At 28.1% G+C, this 19,876-nt stretch overlaps 2 protein-coding genes across 6 annotated transcripts; one reads left to right on the forward strand and one right to left on the reverse strand.

The window, feature by feature from the left end:
* Positions 1 to 738: 738 nt before the first annotated feature.
* On the forward strand, positions 739 to 5,354 carry LOC141530663 (maltase A1). Its single transcript, XM_074247902.1, has 8 exons — positions 739 to 1,647; positions 2,178 to 2,357; positions 2,525 to 2,682; positions 2,795 to 2,929; positions 3,106 to 3,525; positions 3,595 to 4,040; positions 4,118 to 4,401; positions 5,072 to 5,354. The coding sequence occupies exons 1-8, from the start codon at positions 1,482 to 1,484 to the stop codon at positions 5,311 to 5,313; spliced, it is 2,031 nt and encodes a 676-aa protein (XP_074104003.1). The 5' UTR covers positions 739 to 1,481; the 3' UTR covers positions 5,314 to 5,354.
* On the reverse strand, positions 5,331 to 19,385 carry Ampdeam (AMP deaminase). 5 transcript variants are annotated; one of them, XM_074247896.1, is made up of 12 exons: positions 19,232 to 19,385; positions 18,074 to 18,195; positions 14,418 to 14,574; positions 11,744 to 11,894; positions 10,408 to 10,594; positions 9,832 to 10,181; positions 8,794 to 8,991; positions 8,414 to 8,709; positions 8,016 to 8,306; positions 7,460 to 7,754; positions 7,201 to 7,311; positions 5,331 to 6,436 (listed from the first exon to the last, which is right to left on the reverse strand). In XM_074247896.1, exons 2-12 carry the CDS (start codon positions 18,189 to 18,191, stop codon positions 6,272 to 6,274), a joined length of 2,319 nt encoding a protein of 772 aa, XP_074103997.1. In that variant the 5' UTR covers positions 18,192 to 18,195; positions 19,232 to 19,385; the 3' UTR covers positions 5,331 to 6,271. The 5 variants fall into 5 exon arrangements, with proteins under 5 accessions (XP_074103997.1, XP_074103999.1, XP_074103998.1 ...); XM_074247898.1 differs by lacking the exons at positions 18,074 to 18,195; positions 19,232 to 19,385 and adding an exon at positions 16,747 to 17,220; XM_074247897.1 differs by lacking the exons at positions 18,074 to 18,195; positions 19,232 to 19,385 and adding an exon at positions 14,709 to 14,834.
* Positions 19,386 to 19,876: the final 491 nt, after the last annotated feature.

Here is a 19,876-nt window from a genome sequence, read left to right on the forward strand (position 1 = left end):
TACATTAATTAAATGTTGTTTACAATATCTTTATTTTTATTCACTTACCCTTCGCTGATTAATTATGAGATGAAAGATAAGCAAATACTGCTGCCCCGCGGCGTTTTATAGGTTAGGTAAATGTTTACAAGTGTTTTAATGAGACCGTAACTAAACATTTGAATTTTCATTTTCTTGCTTTTTATCATGACTCTATGTTTCATTTTAATGAAGATATTTTATTTGTTTTCAAATAAAGTTAATTAATGGTAATTAACAGCTGATTGACTGTCAGGATTCAGTTCTGACATTTATTAACCACAAAATTTTTTTAGTGATTATTGATTTTAAAATAATTAAAAACAATAATAAAAAACAATATTGTTATGATTTTACTAAAATATTGATTAATAATTAAAATACTTATAGTTGTTGTCAATAAACAATTGAGTGAAGTGAGACAAATACATTTGGAGGTTAAAATAGTTATTCAAAATGGCGGCGGAGTATACTTCTGTCAAATGGAAATTAATTGAGTAAGTAATTTATAAGTTTTGGAATATTTGTATAAAAAATAAATTATAAAGAAAAGCAATTTTTTGAAAATAATTTTATTGATAATTAAATAAAAAACAACATTGTTATAATTTTACAAAAATATTGATTAATAATAATAAAAATACTTACAGTGTTGTCAATAAACAATTGAGTGAAGTGAGACAAATAAATTAAAAAAAGAAAATAGATATTCAAAATGGCGAATTTCTAGGTCGTGTTTCCAGTGTTGCTTAAAACGTCATAAAAAACATTTATTGTTTAATAACAGATCGAATTTTTATTATCCGTTTTGGAGTTTCGGTGGAAGGTCACCCAACAAATAAATCATCACCAGATTTTATTTTCATACACCGATAAATTTGTCATCCGAAATAATTTATTGAGACTATCACAGAGATAACTTGCGATAATATGTAATTTATCGAGTGTGAATAACATAAGATTATCAACCAGGATATTTATTTTAATTTTCATACCTCTCTACGTTCGAAATTGTGCGCTGAAAAAGTTTAAAGACATAATTGTTAATATAAAGAATCACTTAGCTCCCAACAGAAACGTTAATATTAAATGTATTATTATAAATTATAATTCACAACACAGATGCGAGACAGCAGCCGGGTTCTTTTAGGATTGGTGCCAGTAAAACCCGAAGACATCCGAGAGACTGGTCTGTTTGGTTTCAGTTGGCACTGGCATTTCTAGTAATACTCATACTCACATTAATTCTCACCCTATTGTCATTTAAACTTCTTCTTTATTTAAAATTATTTCATTTCACCTTGTTACATTTTTAATAATAGACAAGTTGTTTCTTTTCAGTCGCCCAGATTAATACTCAAAAAATCACCGTGAAGTGCAAGTTAACTTAAAAAATTAAATTATTAAATTATAAATGTTGCTTAAAAAAAAAAAAATAACAATAAAAAATTGAAGCTTGAGTGATGTCAGCAAAAATAGTACTGCTGAGCAGTTTAATTTTCTTAATAGGTATCTGCGACTGCAATGTCAACTCCGAGGAGCCTGAGTGGTGGGATTCCACCCAGATCTATCAGATATGGACTAGAGGATTCAAAGACAGCGACGGAGACGGCGAAGGCGATTTACAAGGTGCGCTACTCACTTTTTTTTATGATAAATTATTGTAAATAATTGTCATAAATCAGCCATCACCATTATTATGCTATAGCGCTGGTGATTCTAATTGTGGAGTTGGCAGTTAACCTCATTTTGATTGACCTTGAGGTGAAATTTATTTTTAATGACAGTGAAGCTTGCAATAAAAAATTAATTTAGCAGATATTTGATAGTTTTTTTAACAGATAAATTAATGAAAATAAATTTAGCAAACATTTAATAATTCTTAGAATTTTTTTTAACAAATAAATTATATGGCAAAAAAAATTGACATTTAGAAATTAAAAAAAAATTAAAAATCCAATTTTTTACAAATTCATTTTTGGAACTAATTTTTTTTTTTTTTTTGCCTATTTTGCCCCTAAAGTCATTGGAATTTTTTTATTTAATTTTTTCCATAATTATTTCACTGCAATAAAATTTCTAATGTATGTCAGCTTTAGTGTCATTTATTATTATTATTATTATTATTATTATTATTATTTATAGTAGAATGCTTTCAGGTATTTTGAGCGAACTTGATTACCTCAAAGATATTGGAGTAGAAACTATTTGCCTGAATCCGATATTTTCATCTCCGTTAATTGATTTCGGTTATGATATTTCTAATTATACTGAAATTGATCCAATTTACGGAGACTTTGAAGACTTTGATCAGCTGATTGAAGAAGCTCACGAACAAGGTATTTTTTTTATTAGTATATATTGATTTTATTTTGTCATGCTGAAAACAGCTGATTGATTTTTTAAATATTTTTTCTAAAAATAATAAATTATTTTTAAATTAAATTAAAAAAATGATGATAAATTTTTTATCAAAAAATAAAATTAATGGATTTTTGTTTTACAGATATAAAAATAATATTAAACATAGTGCCGAGTCACTCAAGCATAGAACACGAGTGGTTTGAAGCCTCGGTAAATCGTATCGATCCTTACAGCGATTATTACATCTGGGCGAACGGAAGCGTCGATGAAAATGGAACTAGAGTTCCGCCAAACAACTGGGTACATCCTTGTTAGGAAGCTTATACGATAACCATTAGGGGTGTGGACTGCTGGGTTGGGAGTCCCGATTAAAATAAAATTGATTGATTGGTTTTCTTTTTTGTATTTAAAGGCCAGTGTGTGGAATTATACCAAGGGGTCAGCTTGGACCTGGAATGAGGACAGAGATCAGTGGTACTACCATAAATTCAAAGACACTGAACCGAATCTCAATTTACGCAACGAAGATGTTGTCAAAGAAATACTGGTAATACGTAATATTACAAATATTTTCATTAGCCAGATCGAGATCAACAATAATATTTCCACGTTAAATTCCTTGGATAATAAAATACCGAGTTATATTAAATATTAAATTTTTAAGATTTCTTCTTCAGCAGAAATACTTTTTCTGATTTACTATTTTGTTATCTTGAATTCCAGGATATTTTAGACTTTTGGCTTGATCGAGGCGTGGATGGTTTTCAAATCTCGAAGGGCGGGTTCTTTTACGAGGACCTGGATCTGGAGGACGAGTCGGACGAGTCAGACGAGTCAGACGAGTCAGATGAGTCAGATGAATTTGGGGATGATGAGTATGCTAATTTTCTGTATAAAATCCGGGAATTCACTGACAACTGGACCGAAGAGAACAACTCAACGTCAAAATTACTGCTCGTCGAGTCTGAGGAGTCAGATGCTAATTTGATATCTTATTATGGCGATAACAATCGCTCGGGAGTTGTACCATTCAATTTTCATCTCATCACAAATGTTACCATTGATGACGGGGCTGAAGATATCAAAATTTTAATTGAAAACTGGCTCAATGATATTCCTGAAAATTCTACAACTAACTGGCCTGTAATTATTATTATTATTATTATTATTATTATTATTTTCAATAAAAAAATAAAACAATAAAAATTTTAGATAAGTCATACAGATGGTTCAAGAATAGCAACAAGACAAGGCCAAGATCGCTTAGAAGCTTGGATGGTTTTGATGATGCTTTTGCCCGGACAAGCGTACTCATACTACGGCGACGAGATTGGAATGACAGATGCAGCAGAGGTGCCTGGATACCTTAAGACAATAAATCCAACTCTAAACAATCTTGCTGACTTGTCTAAATACGCTGCCAAGTCTCCAATGCAATGGGACAACAGCACTTCTGCCGGATTCTCGGTTAACGAAACCCTCTACTTCCCCATTAACGAAGATTATGTCACCCGAAATGTCGAGAGTCAACTCGAGGACCCGCTCAGCACTCTAAATACTTACAAAAGTTTAGCGCAACTCCGCAAAGACCCCGTTTTCCGTCACGGTAACTACAGCCTCGAGACTCTCAACAACGACAGAGTTATCTTCCTCAAGCGGTACTTTTCAATATTTTATTCATTCCGATGATTATTAATATTACTTACTAATTACTAAATACTTACACTCTACTTAGGCAATTGGAAAACCATCCGGAGTATTTGGTGCTAATTAACTTCGGTGCGGAGGAAGAAATAGTTAACATTACTTCTCTGGTATCTGACAATGATGACGATGACGACGACGACGACGACGACGACGATGATGATGATGATAATTTTGTAGTTGTCTTCTCCACTAATGAAGAAAATTTATACGAAGTAAATTCAACAGTAGAGACTGTTCTTATTGAACCCTCTGATGCTGTTATATTAATAAATTATATTAATAAAACTGATGCTAGTTCACCCGAAGATAATAGTAAGTTTTTTTCTATTTATTTTCATATTTTAAAAACTAAAAATGTCTAATAAAATAAGTTTTAATGAATTTAATAAAAATACTGATATTTTTTTAATTATTGACATTTTAAAAAATTTAAGCTCATCCCGATGTTACACTCATCAAGACCTTTCATTTGAGTACCCACATCAATTTTTCATATATATATATATATATATATATATATGTATATATCAAAAATATATGAAAATGCATGTGGGTATTCAAATGAAAGCTCTTGATGAGTGTAACATTGGAATGAGGTTATATCTTTAAAAATGTCAATAGTTCACGAGATACAAGGTCATTTATTAATTATGGATTAGAGATAGAGCATTTTCGAATGCAGTCTAAATACATATCATCATAAATTGATTATTGGTTAAAATGATATGAAACCTTCAAATTCAACCATAAAAACCCATTTTATCATATAAATACACTGACCACAAAACTGTGCTCATTCTCTTAATTAATATAAATTAGTCATAACGATTCACCAAAGTCTAAAAAAATCAATATCGCTTTTAAATTAAAAATTTTTTTTAATTAAATTTAATATTTTCTCTAATTAACTTTTAAATTAATAAAAAAAAATCAATGAACCCAATAAAGTCTGAGGTTGATTTTAAAATGAATAATTTTTCAGGTAGTGAAGATAATTCCGATCTGGAACCCACTCCAAATTCATTAGGCGTAGATGTAGTTGATAGTACTCCATCAAATTTAGCCGTAACTACCGAGGAGTTAGATGACGACGAGGAAGAGATATCAGATATTTCGAGTGAGTCAATTCCAGAATCTAGAGTATCTGCCGGAGGAACGACTCTGATAATTAATCCAATTATCACGTTGTTGAGTATCTATTGTATCTTCTTACTATTTAAATAAATTTAATCATTAGCCAATTAAATTCTAACATACATATATAATATATTTATTATTTTTCTAGGATATACTTTTTACAATAAATACATTCCTCTCTTAATCCATAATACAAATATTTTTCTAATTTATTTATTAATTTACTAGCACACAATTTCAACGGATAAGTCGCGTCTCGTCCGGGAAACTCGCTGGGATTTTTAATTCTGGTTTTTTTTTTTTTTTATTTTTTAATTTTTATTACTCACTAATAACTTTTAAAAATTAAATATTTATTTTAAAGTAATTAAATTATTTTTTTTTTTTTTTTAATTTTTTAAATTTTATTTTATATGTAGAAAAAACACAACCAAACATTACTTATGAATGCAGTAAAAAATGTACAAAAATATAACAAAAGATTAAAGAGTTGAGTTGAAGTTAAAACTCTCTGGCACTAGCGAACATTTTATAGATTTTTTAGGTCTCTATAGAAGTAAAAACGCAAATTTACTCTATTTACTTTCAAGTCTAACATTTCTTCTAGTCATAATAATTATAATAATAATAAAAATAAAAATCAAAGAAACGGATAAACTATAAAACTAAAAAAAAAAAATAGAAATAAATCTTTGATTGGTCTTTGATCAAACAAAATTATTTTTAACAATATATATTTAAAAAAAAATTATTGAAGTATTAAATAATACCAAAAGATTTAATTATATAATTAAAATTGACGTTTGATAATTGATATTCCTATTTTATTATTTTTTATTTTTGTTTAGATAAAAGGCCATCGGTTCGTTAGTTGCTTTTAATATTTAAGATAAAATAAAAATTTAATATTGACAATCTGACATTAAAGTTTGACGTGAATGATGATTCAATTTCCTGGGGGCTCCTCTCAGCCTCGCTAAAGTTTATTCCCAAAAGAAATTCCTCGAATTTACGAGAGTTGGGGGAGAGAATTTACTGAGGCGCACTAAAAACTATCGGGCTTTTCAACAACTTTAAAGATATTGGAAAGTTCATCGACGAGAGTCTCGTACCGATACGCGACCCGGATATCGGGGACATTTGTCCTCGTGATGTCGTTCCCAGCTACTCCTTCCTTGGTGTAATTTGGTCCTAGCCAGTACTGCTTGCTCTGAAATTGTTAAGGTTTTTTTTTAATTGGTAATTTTGTTTCTTGTTGGAGGTGATCTTACGAACTAGCTCGTCAGCGTTAAAATGTCTGTAGTATAAATTTATTGATAAATTGAAAAAAAAATTATTTTTGATCATAGAATAATAAAAAAAAATTTTTTTTAATCATAGAATAAAAAAAAATTTTTTTTTAATTATAGAATAATAAAAAAAAATTACTTGGTTGCAATTTTATGGAAATTTAAATTAAATTTAATTATTGAATAAAATCCAATCAATTTTTAATTAAAAATTTTCTGTTTCTAGATAGATAATTAAAAAAGCTCATCGAGAGCTTTCATTTGAGTACTCACATCAATTTTTCATATATTTTATATATTTATATATATATATATGAAAAATATATCAAAAATGCATGTGAGTACTCAAATGAAAGCTCTTGATGAGTGTAACATCAAGATGAGCTTATATCTTTGAAAATGTTGATATTTAAAAAAGTGCAGCGCAATTTAACAAAAGTAATTATTTAATAAAGCAAAATCGTATTTATTTATAGTTCACAAGTCACGGCAGTTGCTAGGTTGCTAGTTTGAATTAATAATTTAATTTTATAAGAATCTTATGAAGAAAATTAAAAAAATTTTTTTTTATTAAATAATAAATATAATTTAATAATATTTGTGTATGAATTAAGTATACAGTCAGAGAAAAGTCTTATAAATTAGAGCATAAGTAATTATTTAAATTTATAATATATTAACAAACCTTGTGAGGAAAACCGCTCATTATAACAGAGTTCCTTGCAAGTTCACACATGTCGCAAGAACTGAGCTTCCAGACCTGTGCAGCAATGCTGTACTCCTCCATGAGAGGTTCCTAAAAGACAAAAAGAGCAAGTAAAGACCTTTGTAGAATGGGAGTAAATAAAAGAGCCCGCAGTAATTTATATTCATTAGAGGTCCATAAGGCTGTTCCTAGTATTAACACCCGAGGAACTTCAAAAGCCACTGTCCTCTATAAATACCTTTGTGAAGTGAAATTGCAGAGGATCGTCCGTGGAAAGGCTGACACAGAGGCCCCGTGCGAGGTATTCCGGCAAAGGGTTACGGTGGTAGTTCAAGAACAGCGAATTATTGCTCAGAGGTGACATTGCGATTCCAATCTGAGCCAGGTAATACAGATATTGGAGCACTGGGACTTTGCGGAGCAGGAGACCGTGTGATATATTCTCTGCCATCATGAATCCACAGACCAAATGCTGGATTGGACCCGCTTCTCCGCAGTGAGGTCGCAGGACAAAAGTGTTCAGGCCTCGGTCACTGGAAAATTATTAATTAGTTTATAAATTATAATTATTTTTATTAATTTTAACAATTTTATACTAATAGAATAATTAATTTTTTAATTTATTAATTAATTATTTATTTATTTATTAATAAAAATAAAGAACAAAATAAAATAGCACAATGATGGAATAAAATTTTTAAATAAATAAAAAAATGTTAATTAATAATAATAATAATAATAATAATAATAATAAATTAACTTTTTTATAAATATAGATATCAAATAAAACTTACGCTCGAAAATGATTGAGTACCGTCATGTTAGCAAAAGTATAGTACTGATAGTACCCATAGGGAGGATTCTCAATATCATTCCATTCCTCAGGAGGCGATACGTCTTTATCAAAAAGCGGATTCTCGGGTTTGCTCTCATCGTCAACAGAGTCGAATCCAATTACATACTGCAGGAACTTGTGAAGGTCAGGGTGAGACGAAGGGTCGTTAGTGACTTCGAACAGCGGCAAGAAGATGTTGTTGATAATTTCCTGGAAGTTGCTCATTAACTTGTTTAGCTTGAATATATCGCTAAAAAAAAAAAAAAAAAAAAAAAAAAAAAAAAAAATAAATAAATAAAATTTTTAAATTAAAATTCATTAAAAATTCTTTTATTTGGCATTTAAAGGCAGACTTACTAGAGCCGCGGAATTTGAATAAGCCAGCGAACGTTGTCTGAATAGACGTTACCTTTGATCGCCCAATTAGCGAGTTTGTCCCACTCGTCAGCGCTTTTACCGTAAATAGACAGCCTGAGTTCAGCATTTTGATACTTTGACTCCTCAAGGTCGCTGGCGACTTCTTTGATGATCCGCGCAAAGTATTTACCGTCGAGATAATTGTCAGTCTTGAGAAAGACTTCACGCAGACGGCTTTCACCGATCGGATTGTACTTGGCGTTGAATTTGTCGAAACGATGGAAAGTATTTCTATCCTGTGTGCAGGAAAAAAAATTTTTTTTGTTTAATTTTTTGTCTAGACTTTTAATTAAATTTATTATAAGTGAATTATTACTTACTGCGTGAACGTCGAGCATATCTACGCTAAGATCGTAAGTTGTGAGATTCATTGACTCAAATACTTGGGCAAGTGTCATCATTTCCCCGCTCTTTGAGTATGTTACTACTTCATCAGCGTGATTTTTTAATGTCTTTTTTATGAATCGTAATAAATGTTTTTGATTCATACATGACGCTGCGTGAATGTGTGTATCCACCTGAAATTATTTATTTGTAATTTAATTATAGTACATTGATCAATAATTATTAAAAAAATTTTTTTAATGTTTAATTTAAAAAATTACTAAAGATCTAAAAATTTTAAATCAAGTCAAATAATACAAATAAATTTTATTTAAATAAAATAAAAAATTAAATGTAGTGATTTGATTTTTAATTGACTATTTATATTTTTTTAATTCAATATAAAATCAGTTAAAATTATTAAGACGTCAATATAAAAAATTAAAAACTTTTTAAATCAATTTATAAGCAAATAAAAAAATTTTTAAATTTGTAAAAGTTCCTAAGAAGATAATTAAAAATAAATGCTGACGTTAAGTAGAAAAATTATTATACTGAAGAAAAAAAAAAAATTTTTAACACTGATAATTTTATTATAAGTTTACTTTCTACAAACTTAAATCAAGAAAAAAAAAAATCATTTTAAATTATGAAGAAAAATTAACTTGAAATAAAATTAAAAAATTAAAGAACAATTTTTTAATTAAATAAATTTTTAGTTTGACTTAATTTGATATAATTTTTTTCATTGAATCAGTTCAATTTCAATGAAAATTAAGCTATTTAAAAATTACGTTTGTAAAAAAACTTAAAAATCTTTAGGGCAATTTAAAAAAAAAAAATTTTTTTTTTTGTTGCAATTTAATAAATAAAAAAAATCAAAAATTTCGGCTAACTTTAGTATGATTAATTTTAATTATGTACCTCGAGATATAAATAATTTTTGAATTATAAATTTTAAGATTATTATTTTAAGAAAACTTAATTTTTTAATTAGAAAAAAATTAAATAAATAAATAAAATAAAAAACCAACCTTTCTGATATTATAAAAATCCCTGTGAGGAACAGCTTTTTGACTTGCAAGTTCCCGTAGCTCATTAAGCAGAACATGTAATTGAAATTTCGAAGACAAGTAACTCAATCGCCTGTAGCAAAATGATTTAAGCGGGCCATCGGCAATCATAGAGCAGAGTAAATTCATGTCACGTACAAAGGTCCCGAGATCCGGGTAAGCGTAAGGCAGAGGCTTGCCATTAACAAGATCCTCCTCGTTAGCAAAGACGTTGAAGACTCCGTTGACGGGGCTGATCTTGTAGTTCTTGGCAGGCGGAAATTCACAGTCCCAGGGGTCGCCTCTTGAGGCCGGTGCATGCACAGGATGATCTAAAATAGCCACAATGGTTAAGAACAATGCAAGCTCGAGAGGGACTGCCCTCAGCATTAAAATAAAACAAAAGATAAATAATACAAGGGACCTTGAGTGACACGTGCTCAGAAAATGTCGACAGACGTCAGCGAGATTTAAACCTGACTCAGCTCCGGGATAGGGATCAGGACTCTGGAGAAGTTATTTGTAGTAAATTTTATTTAATTGCTAAATAAATTTTACCTGCAATCGCCATTCGGTCCTCGTGCTGGAACAACTCCGCGCTGTTCAGAGGCTTCTTGTCGACGTTCCTTAGGAACCGGGAGGTGATGGACGGAAATGTCTGGTTTGAATTTATCATGTACTTCTCTCGGATGTACAGTGCTTGCACCAGCATCTGCGACGCTCTCTGCAGATCCTCCAACGGCACCTGCAAAAAATTTTTTGTTAGTCAAAAATTATAAATTACTAATATAAAAGTGAGAATTTTACACGAGAGATGTAACATTTTATTGATTGAACTTGACCTTGACTGGGTCACTATCATGTGAAATTAAATATGAGTTCACTTGATCTGACACGTGCGAGCTAGGTCACCAGGGAAAGTTCTGGCTAAAGAGCAATACCAGGATATATGCCTTCTATATCAATATCCATATCAATAGTTATAATCATGGTAATTATATTTCCGTAACTATTTGAATAAGTCTACTAACTAACCAATTACTTAGTTGATTAACTCCGATAATATTTAATTAGATTTAATTTAATGTAAACTTTGCGCTGTTAGATTTTATTATGTTTGCTTTTAAAGTTTTTATTTTTATTTTAATTTTTAAAATTTATTACTTTAAATATTAATTAAAAAATAATTATTTTAATTGAAATAAATAAATTAAAATTAATTGTAATTATTTACAAGTGATTTTTTTTATGTTTTTAATAGATTTTTTTTTTTTTTTTTTTTTAAATACATAAAAAAACCAAAAATTAAAAAAATAATTGATTATCATAATTTTCTAAAAAATTATAAATTTGTTAAAATTGTGATGATCAATTTTTTTTTAATTCTTCATTTTTTAATATATCTTAAAAAAAAAATATATATATATATATATATATATATATATATATATATATATATATATATATATATATATATATATATATATATATCAAGAAAATCAAACAGAAATTTCATTATAAAAAAAAAAAAAAAAATAATAATAATAATAAATAAAGTATTTAATTACGGGAAGAATTTAATGCAGATGAATCATCATTTTTAGAAGTGTCATTCACAAGAATCAGGCATTTAATCAGAATCCCAAGAACTGAATAATCAAGGTCGTGGAAAAATGTAACGCAAACTTTCCGATAACGTAACGAGCTTGCAGGGGTGCATGATATTTTTAATGACGTGCTATAAAGGTGAACTTCACGTAACACCGCACTCATGCGGTTTCCCGGTATCGTCCACCTTCCACCTTCCACCTTTTCCCCCAAGAGCTAGCAAAAAAGTCAATGCGAGTAACAAAGTTCATAAAAAAAAAAGATTATTTCATTAATTAAAGCTTACTCCAGATGTGTCTTCCCCGGAAATAGAGACGCGCTGGAAGTGTGGAACGAAGTCATTTTCTTCGAGGTTGAAAGGGTAGTCATTGTCATCGGCTGCAGGTCCCAGTGAAGGTTCATAATGGCTGCGACGCTCCTCGAGGTCTTTAGCAGCTCTGGAATAAGAATTATCATAATTTAAAAATTATAAATTATTTATAGTTAATAATTAAGTGGTTTCAACTTATTAAACTCGCATTGAATAATATCTTCATAAATAAATAAATAAATAAAAGAAGAATTAAGTAAACAACTACACGTTTTAAATGATTAATCGAACTGTTTATCTTCCGAGATTTAAAAACGAATAAATGCGTCACTAAATTACTTAGTCATTGAATTGTTTATTTACATTTAATTAAATTAATTATTTTTTAATTAAAATTTTCCTTTAGTTAAATTAAAAAAAAAAAATTTAGAAGCGTCAATTTTGAAAAAAAAATTTTTTTTCTTCTTTTGACAGTCATATGATAAAATCGGTTTTTTTTTAGTGAAATTTAGTGTCATTGCAAAGGTCTCTAGATACATAATTAAAAAAATACCTTTTATCTTGTGAAATATTGACAATTTTAAAGATATAAGCTCATCCCGATGTTACACTTATCGAGACCTTTCATTTGAGCACCCACATCAATTTTTCATATATTTGATATATTTATATATATATATATATATATATATATATATATATATATATATATATATATATATATATGTATATATGAAAAATATATCAAAAATGCATGTGAGTACTCAAATGAAAGCTCTTGATGAATGTAACATCCGGATGAGCTTATATTTATAAAAATGTCAATAATTAAGAACTGACTTTGCTATCTTGTCAACTAAAAATATTTTTAAAGATATTAAGTAATATTAAATAATTATTATTATTAATAAATTCTAAAAAAAACACCCTAATGATAATAATGTAATCTTACTTTATCAAAATATTATTGTCTCTCAACCACCGCTTAGAATCAATAGCGCAAGCGAACATAATAAATAAAATAACTATCAACTATGTCTCTAGAATAATTATAAGATTAAAGGCACTTAGTATCACAAACAAATAATTACGTAAATAAAAATACTGTTACTATAATTTTATTACATCTCGCCTTGATATAAAAAATTAATCAAAATAATTTATTATTTCGGAAAACCGATCACGTTCCTCGAATTCATGGCTGGCAATAAAAATAAAATTCGCTATTTAATAAATTAAAATTTTTAAAATAATAATATCTTATTGCGAGATAAGAGGAAACGTTTTATTGAAGATTTGAATCCTATCGCGCTTGCAGTCGCACTAGTACTGCCGGAGAGACCGCCGATATCCCTTCCATGTGTTTATAAGCGGTTGCAAGAGTACGCGTGCGAGAATATTTTTCGCCCGCATCCCACACTCCTTATTCTGGAAAATAATTTTATAAAAATAAAAATGAACAGTTTTTTAAAAATTTTTTTTATTAATTAATTAATTATCAAAAATGTATACTTACACGTGTAAAGCGATTTTAATTTAATTATAATTATAATTATTTATAATTTATAAATTACGCGTGTTAGCCAGCCGTTGGGGTACGCGAGGGGATAATATCGAATTAATATCGTATAATGTCGGACATAAATGTCGTAGAGAGATATTATGTCAAGTATCCGAATGAACGGGACACCAGAGACACTGAGAATATGAAAGAGAAAGAGGATCACTCCATTTAGCTCTATTCACCGTCATCGGATTATTGATCGGTAGTTTACTTGTTGTTACCATTTTCATTTTAAACATGTGATATGTGAAGAATATATAGATAGTAATGCGTCATTCTTTGAACGACATCATTTTGGGTCGATTGATAAAATCCACTCACGTGTACGTGAGTTTGTTATTAAATAACGTTTAATTAACTCTGCTATTATCCGGTCTGATGACTAGACCGATTAACTACAATATTGGATACCAAGATCAATTTATTTCAATGGTTCTGAAATTTAGAGACATTTTAATATTTTAAAAAAATTTTAGAATAAATAAATTAGTAAAAATAAAATTGGAAAAAATTTTTTACTTGTGGAAATTTTTAAAAATGATAAGTGAAATTTTTTAAAAATTATCTCTAATATTAAGAGAATAAGTACTTATTTATTAGTAAATTTTTCATATATATATGTATATATATGAAAAATATATAAAAATGCATGTGGGTACTCAAATGAAAGCTCTTGATAAGTCTAACATCAAAATGAGCTTATATCTTATAAAATGTCAATAATTAAGAACTAATTTTGCTATCTTGTCTATTTTATACTTCACAAGCAAGGTTGCTAGTTTTTTTATAATTTGTTTATTTGATAAATAAAATTCAAATTTCAGTTTCATATTTTTTTTAATGATTTTAAAATTAAAAGGTATTTAATTATTTATTTAAAAATAAATTTTAGCAATAATAAAATTTAAAAAATTGAAACCTTTAATTATTATTTAAAAATTCTAAAAATAATGAAATTATAAAAAAAATATTGTGAAAAATTCTAATTGAGAATTTTTATGATTAATTTATTTAAAATGTCTGTAAATTTCAGTTCCATATTTATTTCAATAAAATTTCCTAAAGCTGAAGTTATTATGAACATACTTGACAGTAAGTTGCCTCTGGATCAATAGCTTCTTCTCGATCTGCTCGATCGGAAACTGCGGAACTTCATACGGCGCTGATATTTCATTAGGAAGCTCCGAAGGCATCCTCAAATTTCCTCCACCACCTGCTGTGTCAAAAACTGGACTCTCGCTCTCTGAAATAAGTTAATCATTTATTAGTTTCAAATTTTTTTTTTTTTTTTTTTTAATTGAAAGGTAATTTGTGATACTGAAAATAGCAGATAAATTTAAATATAAATTATTATCTAAAAATAGAAAAATAGAGTACCATTATCAATTTTTATTTGAGGAATATTTTTTATCGGTTTTTTAGTAAATGACAGAGAGTAATTATTAAAAAGATCTTTTTCACTAGTCGTCATTTCATAAGTGAGTAAATAAAACCCGATTTTATAAAATAAAGTTATTTTTAAAGTGACTAACAGCTATCAGAAAGCCAGCTGATAACACCAGCCAATAATCACTCCACTAAAAAAAATATATAATATATATCTGAACTGTTAAAGAGCTTCAATGCTTTAAATACAAATTTTTCATTATTGCGTCAAGCTCTAAAATATTAAAATTTACGGAAACTTTAAAAAAAAATTCTGAATAACTATTTATTAATGTTGCTATTGTTAATCCACTTGATGTTCATTCACCTCAATATTATTTATCAATTTATTTTTTAGTTGACAAATAAAAGTCTCTTTGTGATTTTTATTTTTAGACAACTGCCGCGTTTATTGGCTAAAATACAAAATATATTTATCCGATGAATTATTTTCAGTCAATAAAGCGATTATATATAGAGGAGCAATTAAATTTAACTGAACTTAATTTCTACGCATGTTTTGATACGCAGTTACCCTTTCTCTTCTACATTATACTGCGTATCACGCTATTTTTTTGTACGCTTCTCCTTTTAGTTCGATAATCCGTACACAAAAAAATAAAAATAAACTTTTATAATAATTATAAATATAATACAATTTGATTTTACTTCAGTTCACTGGCCTGTTGCATTGAAATTTAATTAAATTTTATTTTTAATTTTTAATAAAATCAAAAAAAAATTTTTTCTAATAAAATAAATATTATACCTGATATTTTTTACATCCAACTTATAATTATTAAACAATATCTGTTATTGTCCTTGGCTATTTCTAAATAAATAAATATAATAGAAAGAATGTCAGGCAGCTATTATATTGAAACTATTGACACTCGAGTAGACAGAGTAAACAAAGAATTATTTTGTTTAATATTATCACCTCAGCAATTGAAATTTTAATACAAACATAAACACCTATATATTAAAGTACATAATATTTAAATTTAAATTTACAATGTGGTCTCCTCGCGATTTAAATTTCAATGGATTTATTTATAAGCGTCGTAAATCACTAAAATGCGCATTTGTTCGCTAGTAGAGACGATAAAGTCGTCAGAGATTTTCGATGAAAGAGGTAAACTGAGAATTTTGTTTAACAATGAGGAAAATTTAAGCAAAAAGCTCTGTCGCTCAGTTTATCTTGTTTTCTAGTTCTCAAACTCGTTTCAGTTTCGTCTGCAAATCGGTTTCTGGCTTGTTACCAATAATACTAAAACTTGGCTCAAGTTTTATCATAAAAATCAATACTCTCGTTCCAACTTTCATTTCACTTATTTTTTTACAAAAAAATAAAATAAGTATCTGCAATAAAATAAATTAAATTATTATTATTAAGTATAAATTTTTAAAAATTAATAATAATAATAATAATAATAATAATAATAATAATAATAATAATAATAACAATAATAAATAATTAAAAATAATTTTAAATTTAATTAAATTAAACTATTATTATTATTATTAATTGTTTTTTAAGTAAAGTATGCTAGATATTTATTAAAAAAGATTATAATAACAACTAATCATCCAACAAAAATTGACAACTCGTACAACTGAACGTGGGACGTCAATAAAAATAATACCGGTACTAAAAATTAAAATTCCCAATATATAATTCAACTATCAGTCTCCTTATATACAACCGGTACTCATCTTCTCCGATAGCATGACGGTAATTGGTACAAATACTCATAATCTTAGGCTGACTGATAAAACAACGGTGACGTCTGATGTCTGCATATCTTGATAAGTATCAACGGTACTAATAACTGACAAATAAAACGACGACAATGATGATGATGATGATAATAATGATGCAGCAAAAGTGGATCAGTTATGTAACTGATCAGCTCTCGGTATTCTGTATTGATTATAGAGGAAAAAAAATATGTTTTTCTAATAATTAAAACAAGTAAAATAGCCTCACCTTCTTCGCTGATAAAAAAAGTCGGCTGATGTAACCAGCAGAGATGAGACTTGGCCTCATTATTATTAGTTACTCCGCGGCTTGACATTTTCTCGCTTGCTCAACAATATGGAATTCAACTCACGTAAAATAAATGGGCTTAAAAGGTGCAGGAGCCACTAAATAATTTGCATAATAATGTAACTTTAAAACAACTGGGTGGTTGCAGCAACAACTGAGAGTTTAGAGTTATGACGGAGCACACGCGAGTTGTCGCGAGTGACTGAACTCGATGCAGTGTTATATTATATTGTGTTACACATGCCAACAAATTGTTAGCATGCTCCTGCTAATATTGTTGATGATTTATTCGCGAGCAAACTGCTAATTAAAAATACAATTGTTGTGAGAGTATTTGAGCGCTGCGCAAATAAAATAGCGATTAAATTTTAGCGTCGCTCTCAATTTAAGTCAGAAGATTAAGCCGGATTAACTGTTTAAAAAGACTCGTTGACGACTGACTTGCTTTGTATCTTGTTCCTGGTTCTATTCGTGTACCAGAAGCTCTAACGCAGATCAATGAGTGTTTATGCTAGCAAACCTTGAGCGCCGAGCCAAGTACGTCAACCTGTGCTCAAGAGTGTCTTACTTTGTAACAAAATATTGGATTTACAGAAATAGCTCATATCATTTCAGGCGGATTTGGCTTTATTGGACTTTTTCTTTGTGCTGGTTCGCTTTCCAGTCACGAACATCTGTTTTTTGTTTTTTAGCTTCTATTTGTCATACCTTGCAAGCGAGAAAATAATAACCTGGCACGCTGCACGATTCTAGTTGTGAAAAGTTGCACTTGGAAAATCAATACTCGCTGGTAGTTAATTCTTGCATTTCCCATCAGCCATTCATTCACTCATCGGTTCAATGGCATCCACATAAATTCCTCTGTCACATACTTGGCATATTATATTTTTTAACACAAAAATTTTTTCTGTAAGATTCTTTTTGAAATTTAAATTATATTAATAAATTTAAATTTAAAAATTGATGGATTTTTTTTTTTTTTTATGTAAATTATTTTAAATATGTAAATTATTTTTACAATCATAAAAATTAACATTATTTAATTTAAATTATATTAATAAATAAAAATTTAAAAAATTAATGAATTTTTTTCAATGTAAATTTTTTTAAATATGTAAATTATTTTTACAAGGATAAAAATTTTAATTATTTAATAAAATAATTAAAAAAATTTTTAAATATTCTTCTTATGTATTTTTTAAAATAAATTAAATTTAATATTTGCTACTTTCAGTATTAAAAATTAAATTAAAAAAAATAAACTTACTTTCGCGCTGATCGCCGTTGTTGCCAATATGAGTGCTGTCAGTGTCAACTTCATTCTCCAACTCATACACCCCGTCTCCATTGGTCTTGCTGGCTCCATTTAATACCGGGCTCTCCATTATTCTAAAAATAATTAGTACTTTATGTTAATTCAGTCAATACACATTATAATTATTCGTCAGCGTTAATTCTAGTGCATTAATGTGCAAAATAAAATAAAAATGAGCAAAGTTTGAAATACGAATAATTTTACTGACTCATTAAGTACTAAAATAACTAAATATTCCAATGAAATCCTTGAATTTAAAACAAGCTTAATAATCACTCTTAAATCCACAACAGTATTTACGTCCTCACATAAATAGAATTTAATCGAGCGATTATAATTTGTAATATATTTATAACAAACGTAAAGCATCAATATAATAAGCGTATCTACTTTGACTTTTTAGACTTTTGTTGTATGCATTGTTGTGTTTGTTTAGTGGTAATAAGTTAGGACTGATGACAGTGACATGTGACAAAGTATACTTAATTTTAGAATTTATAACAATACAAAAAATAGTACACATTCTATTAATTATTTAATTGAATTGTTTTGTTATAAAAATAATAAATTATGTAAAATTTAATAACACTGAAGTTGACAGACATTAAAATTTTTTTAAATTAACAGCTGACCGCTAACTTCAGTATTATAAAAAAAAAAAAAAAATGAAGTTTTTTAAGTATATTTTTTTGTTACTGAAATCAACTGACATTTGACATTTTTATTATAATTATAAAAAATAAATATTTAAAAAAACTTTCTCTTTTTTTTTTTTTTATAATAATTTTGTTAAAAAAAATTAAATATAATTTATTTAGTCATAATTAATTTTGCAAATTTAACCAAAAAAAAAAAAAAAAATGTCAGCTGTCAGATATTTTTATAATATTATTGATTGAAAATAAAGTGAGCCATCAAAAATTTTTCTAATTTTTTTATTAAAAAAAAAAAAAAAAAAAAAAAAAATTATTTTATAAACAAATTAAAAAAACTCCAAGTGCAATTTTTTAGTTTTAATTTAATAAATAAACCAAAATTAAAAAATAAAAAACGTTGGTTAATTTTAGTATTATTATTATTATTGTGTTCTATAATTGCGTATAAACTCACCAAACTTATCAGCTGATAACTAAAAGCAGTGTTGTCTTGTCTAATAAATTGTTTAAAAACTTTTAAATAAAGTATTTAATAATTTATAAAACACTCTTGAGAACCACTGTTAATGCAAGTGAGCATGCACTCTCGACACAATCAATCGCACGTTATCTTGTCACAAATTTCTCCCAGATAAATAAAATCCGAACACAAAAAATTTCTACACAATTAAAATGTCGAAAAAAATGACCACTTATAATTATAAATATAAATAAAAACAAAAATCAATAACAGTAGTGATAATAGTAGCGACTGTTAATCAATGAAAGTAGCATATGTTATTAAGAAACAGCTGTAGTGATCGAAGCAGTGTCTCAATTGAGAATCTAGTTTTGAAAGGTACTCCAGAGCATCCGTGTCGCACAGTTTGATAGAAGATACTGCGGCAATTGACGGAGACGCGCACACTCGCTGGAACTAAACTCTGCGTTTACTGAACTGGTGATGGTGATGCTTGTGTGTGAGTTCAACCGGAGTCAATGAGTCAGCCGCAAGAATGAGAGGGGTGGAAAAAAACGCATTTATAACATTTATTGTATCAACATTACTACCGTGAGAGTTTGCTGTTTACTGGTCAAGTATATAATATAATAGCGTGCT

This window comes from Cotesia typhae, unplaced genomic scaffold (genome assembly GCF_013202065.1).
Source record: "Cotesia typhae breed Kobodo isofemale line unplaced genomic scaffold, CoteBio_Ctyphae contig_5, whole genome shotgun sequence".
Taxonomy (NCBI): domain Eukaryota; kingdom Metazoa; phylum Arthropoda; class Insecta; order Hymenoptera; family Braconidae; genus Cotesia; species Cotesia typhae.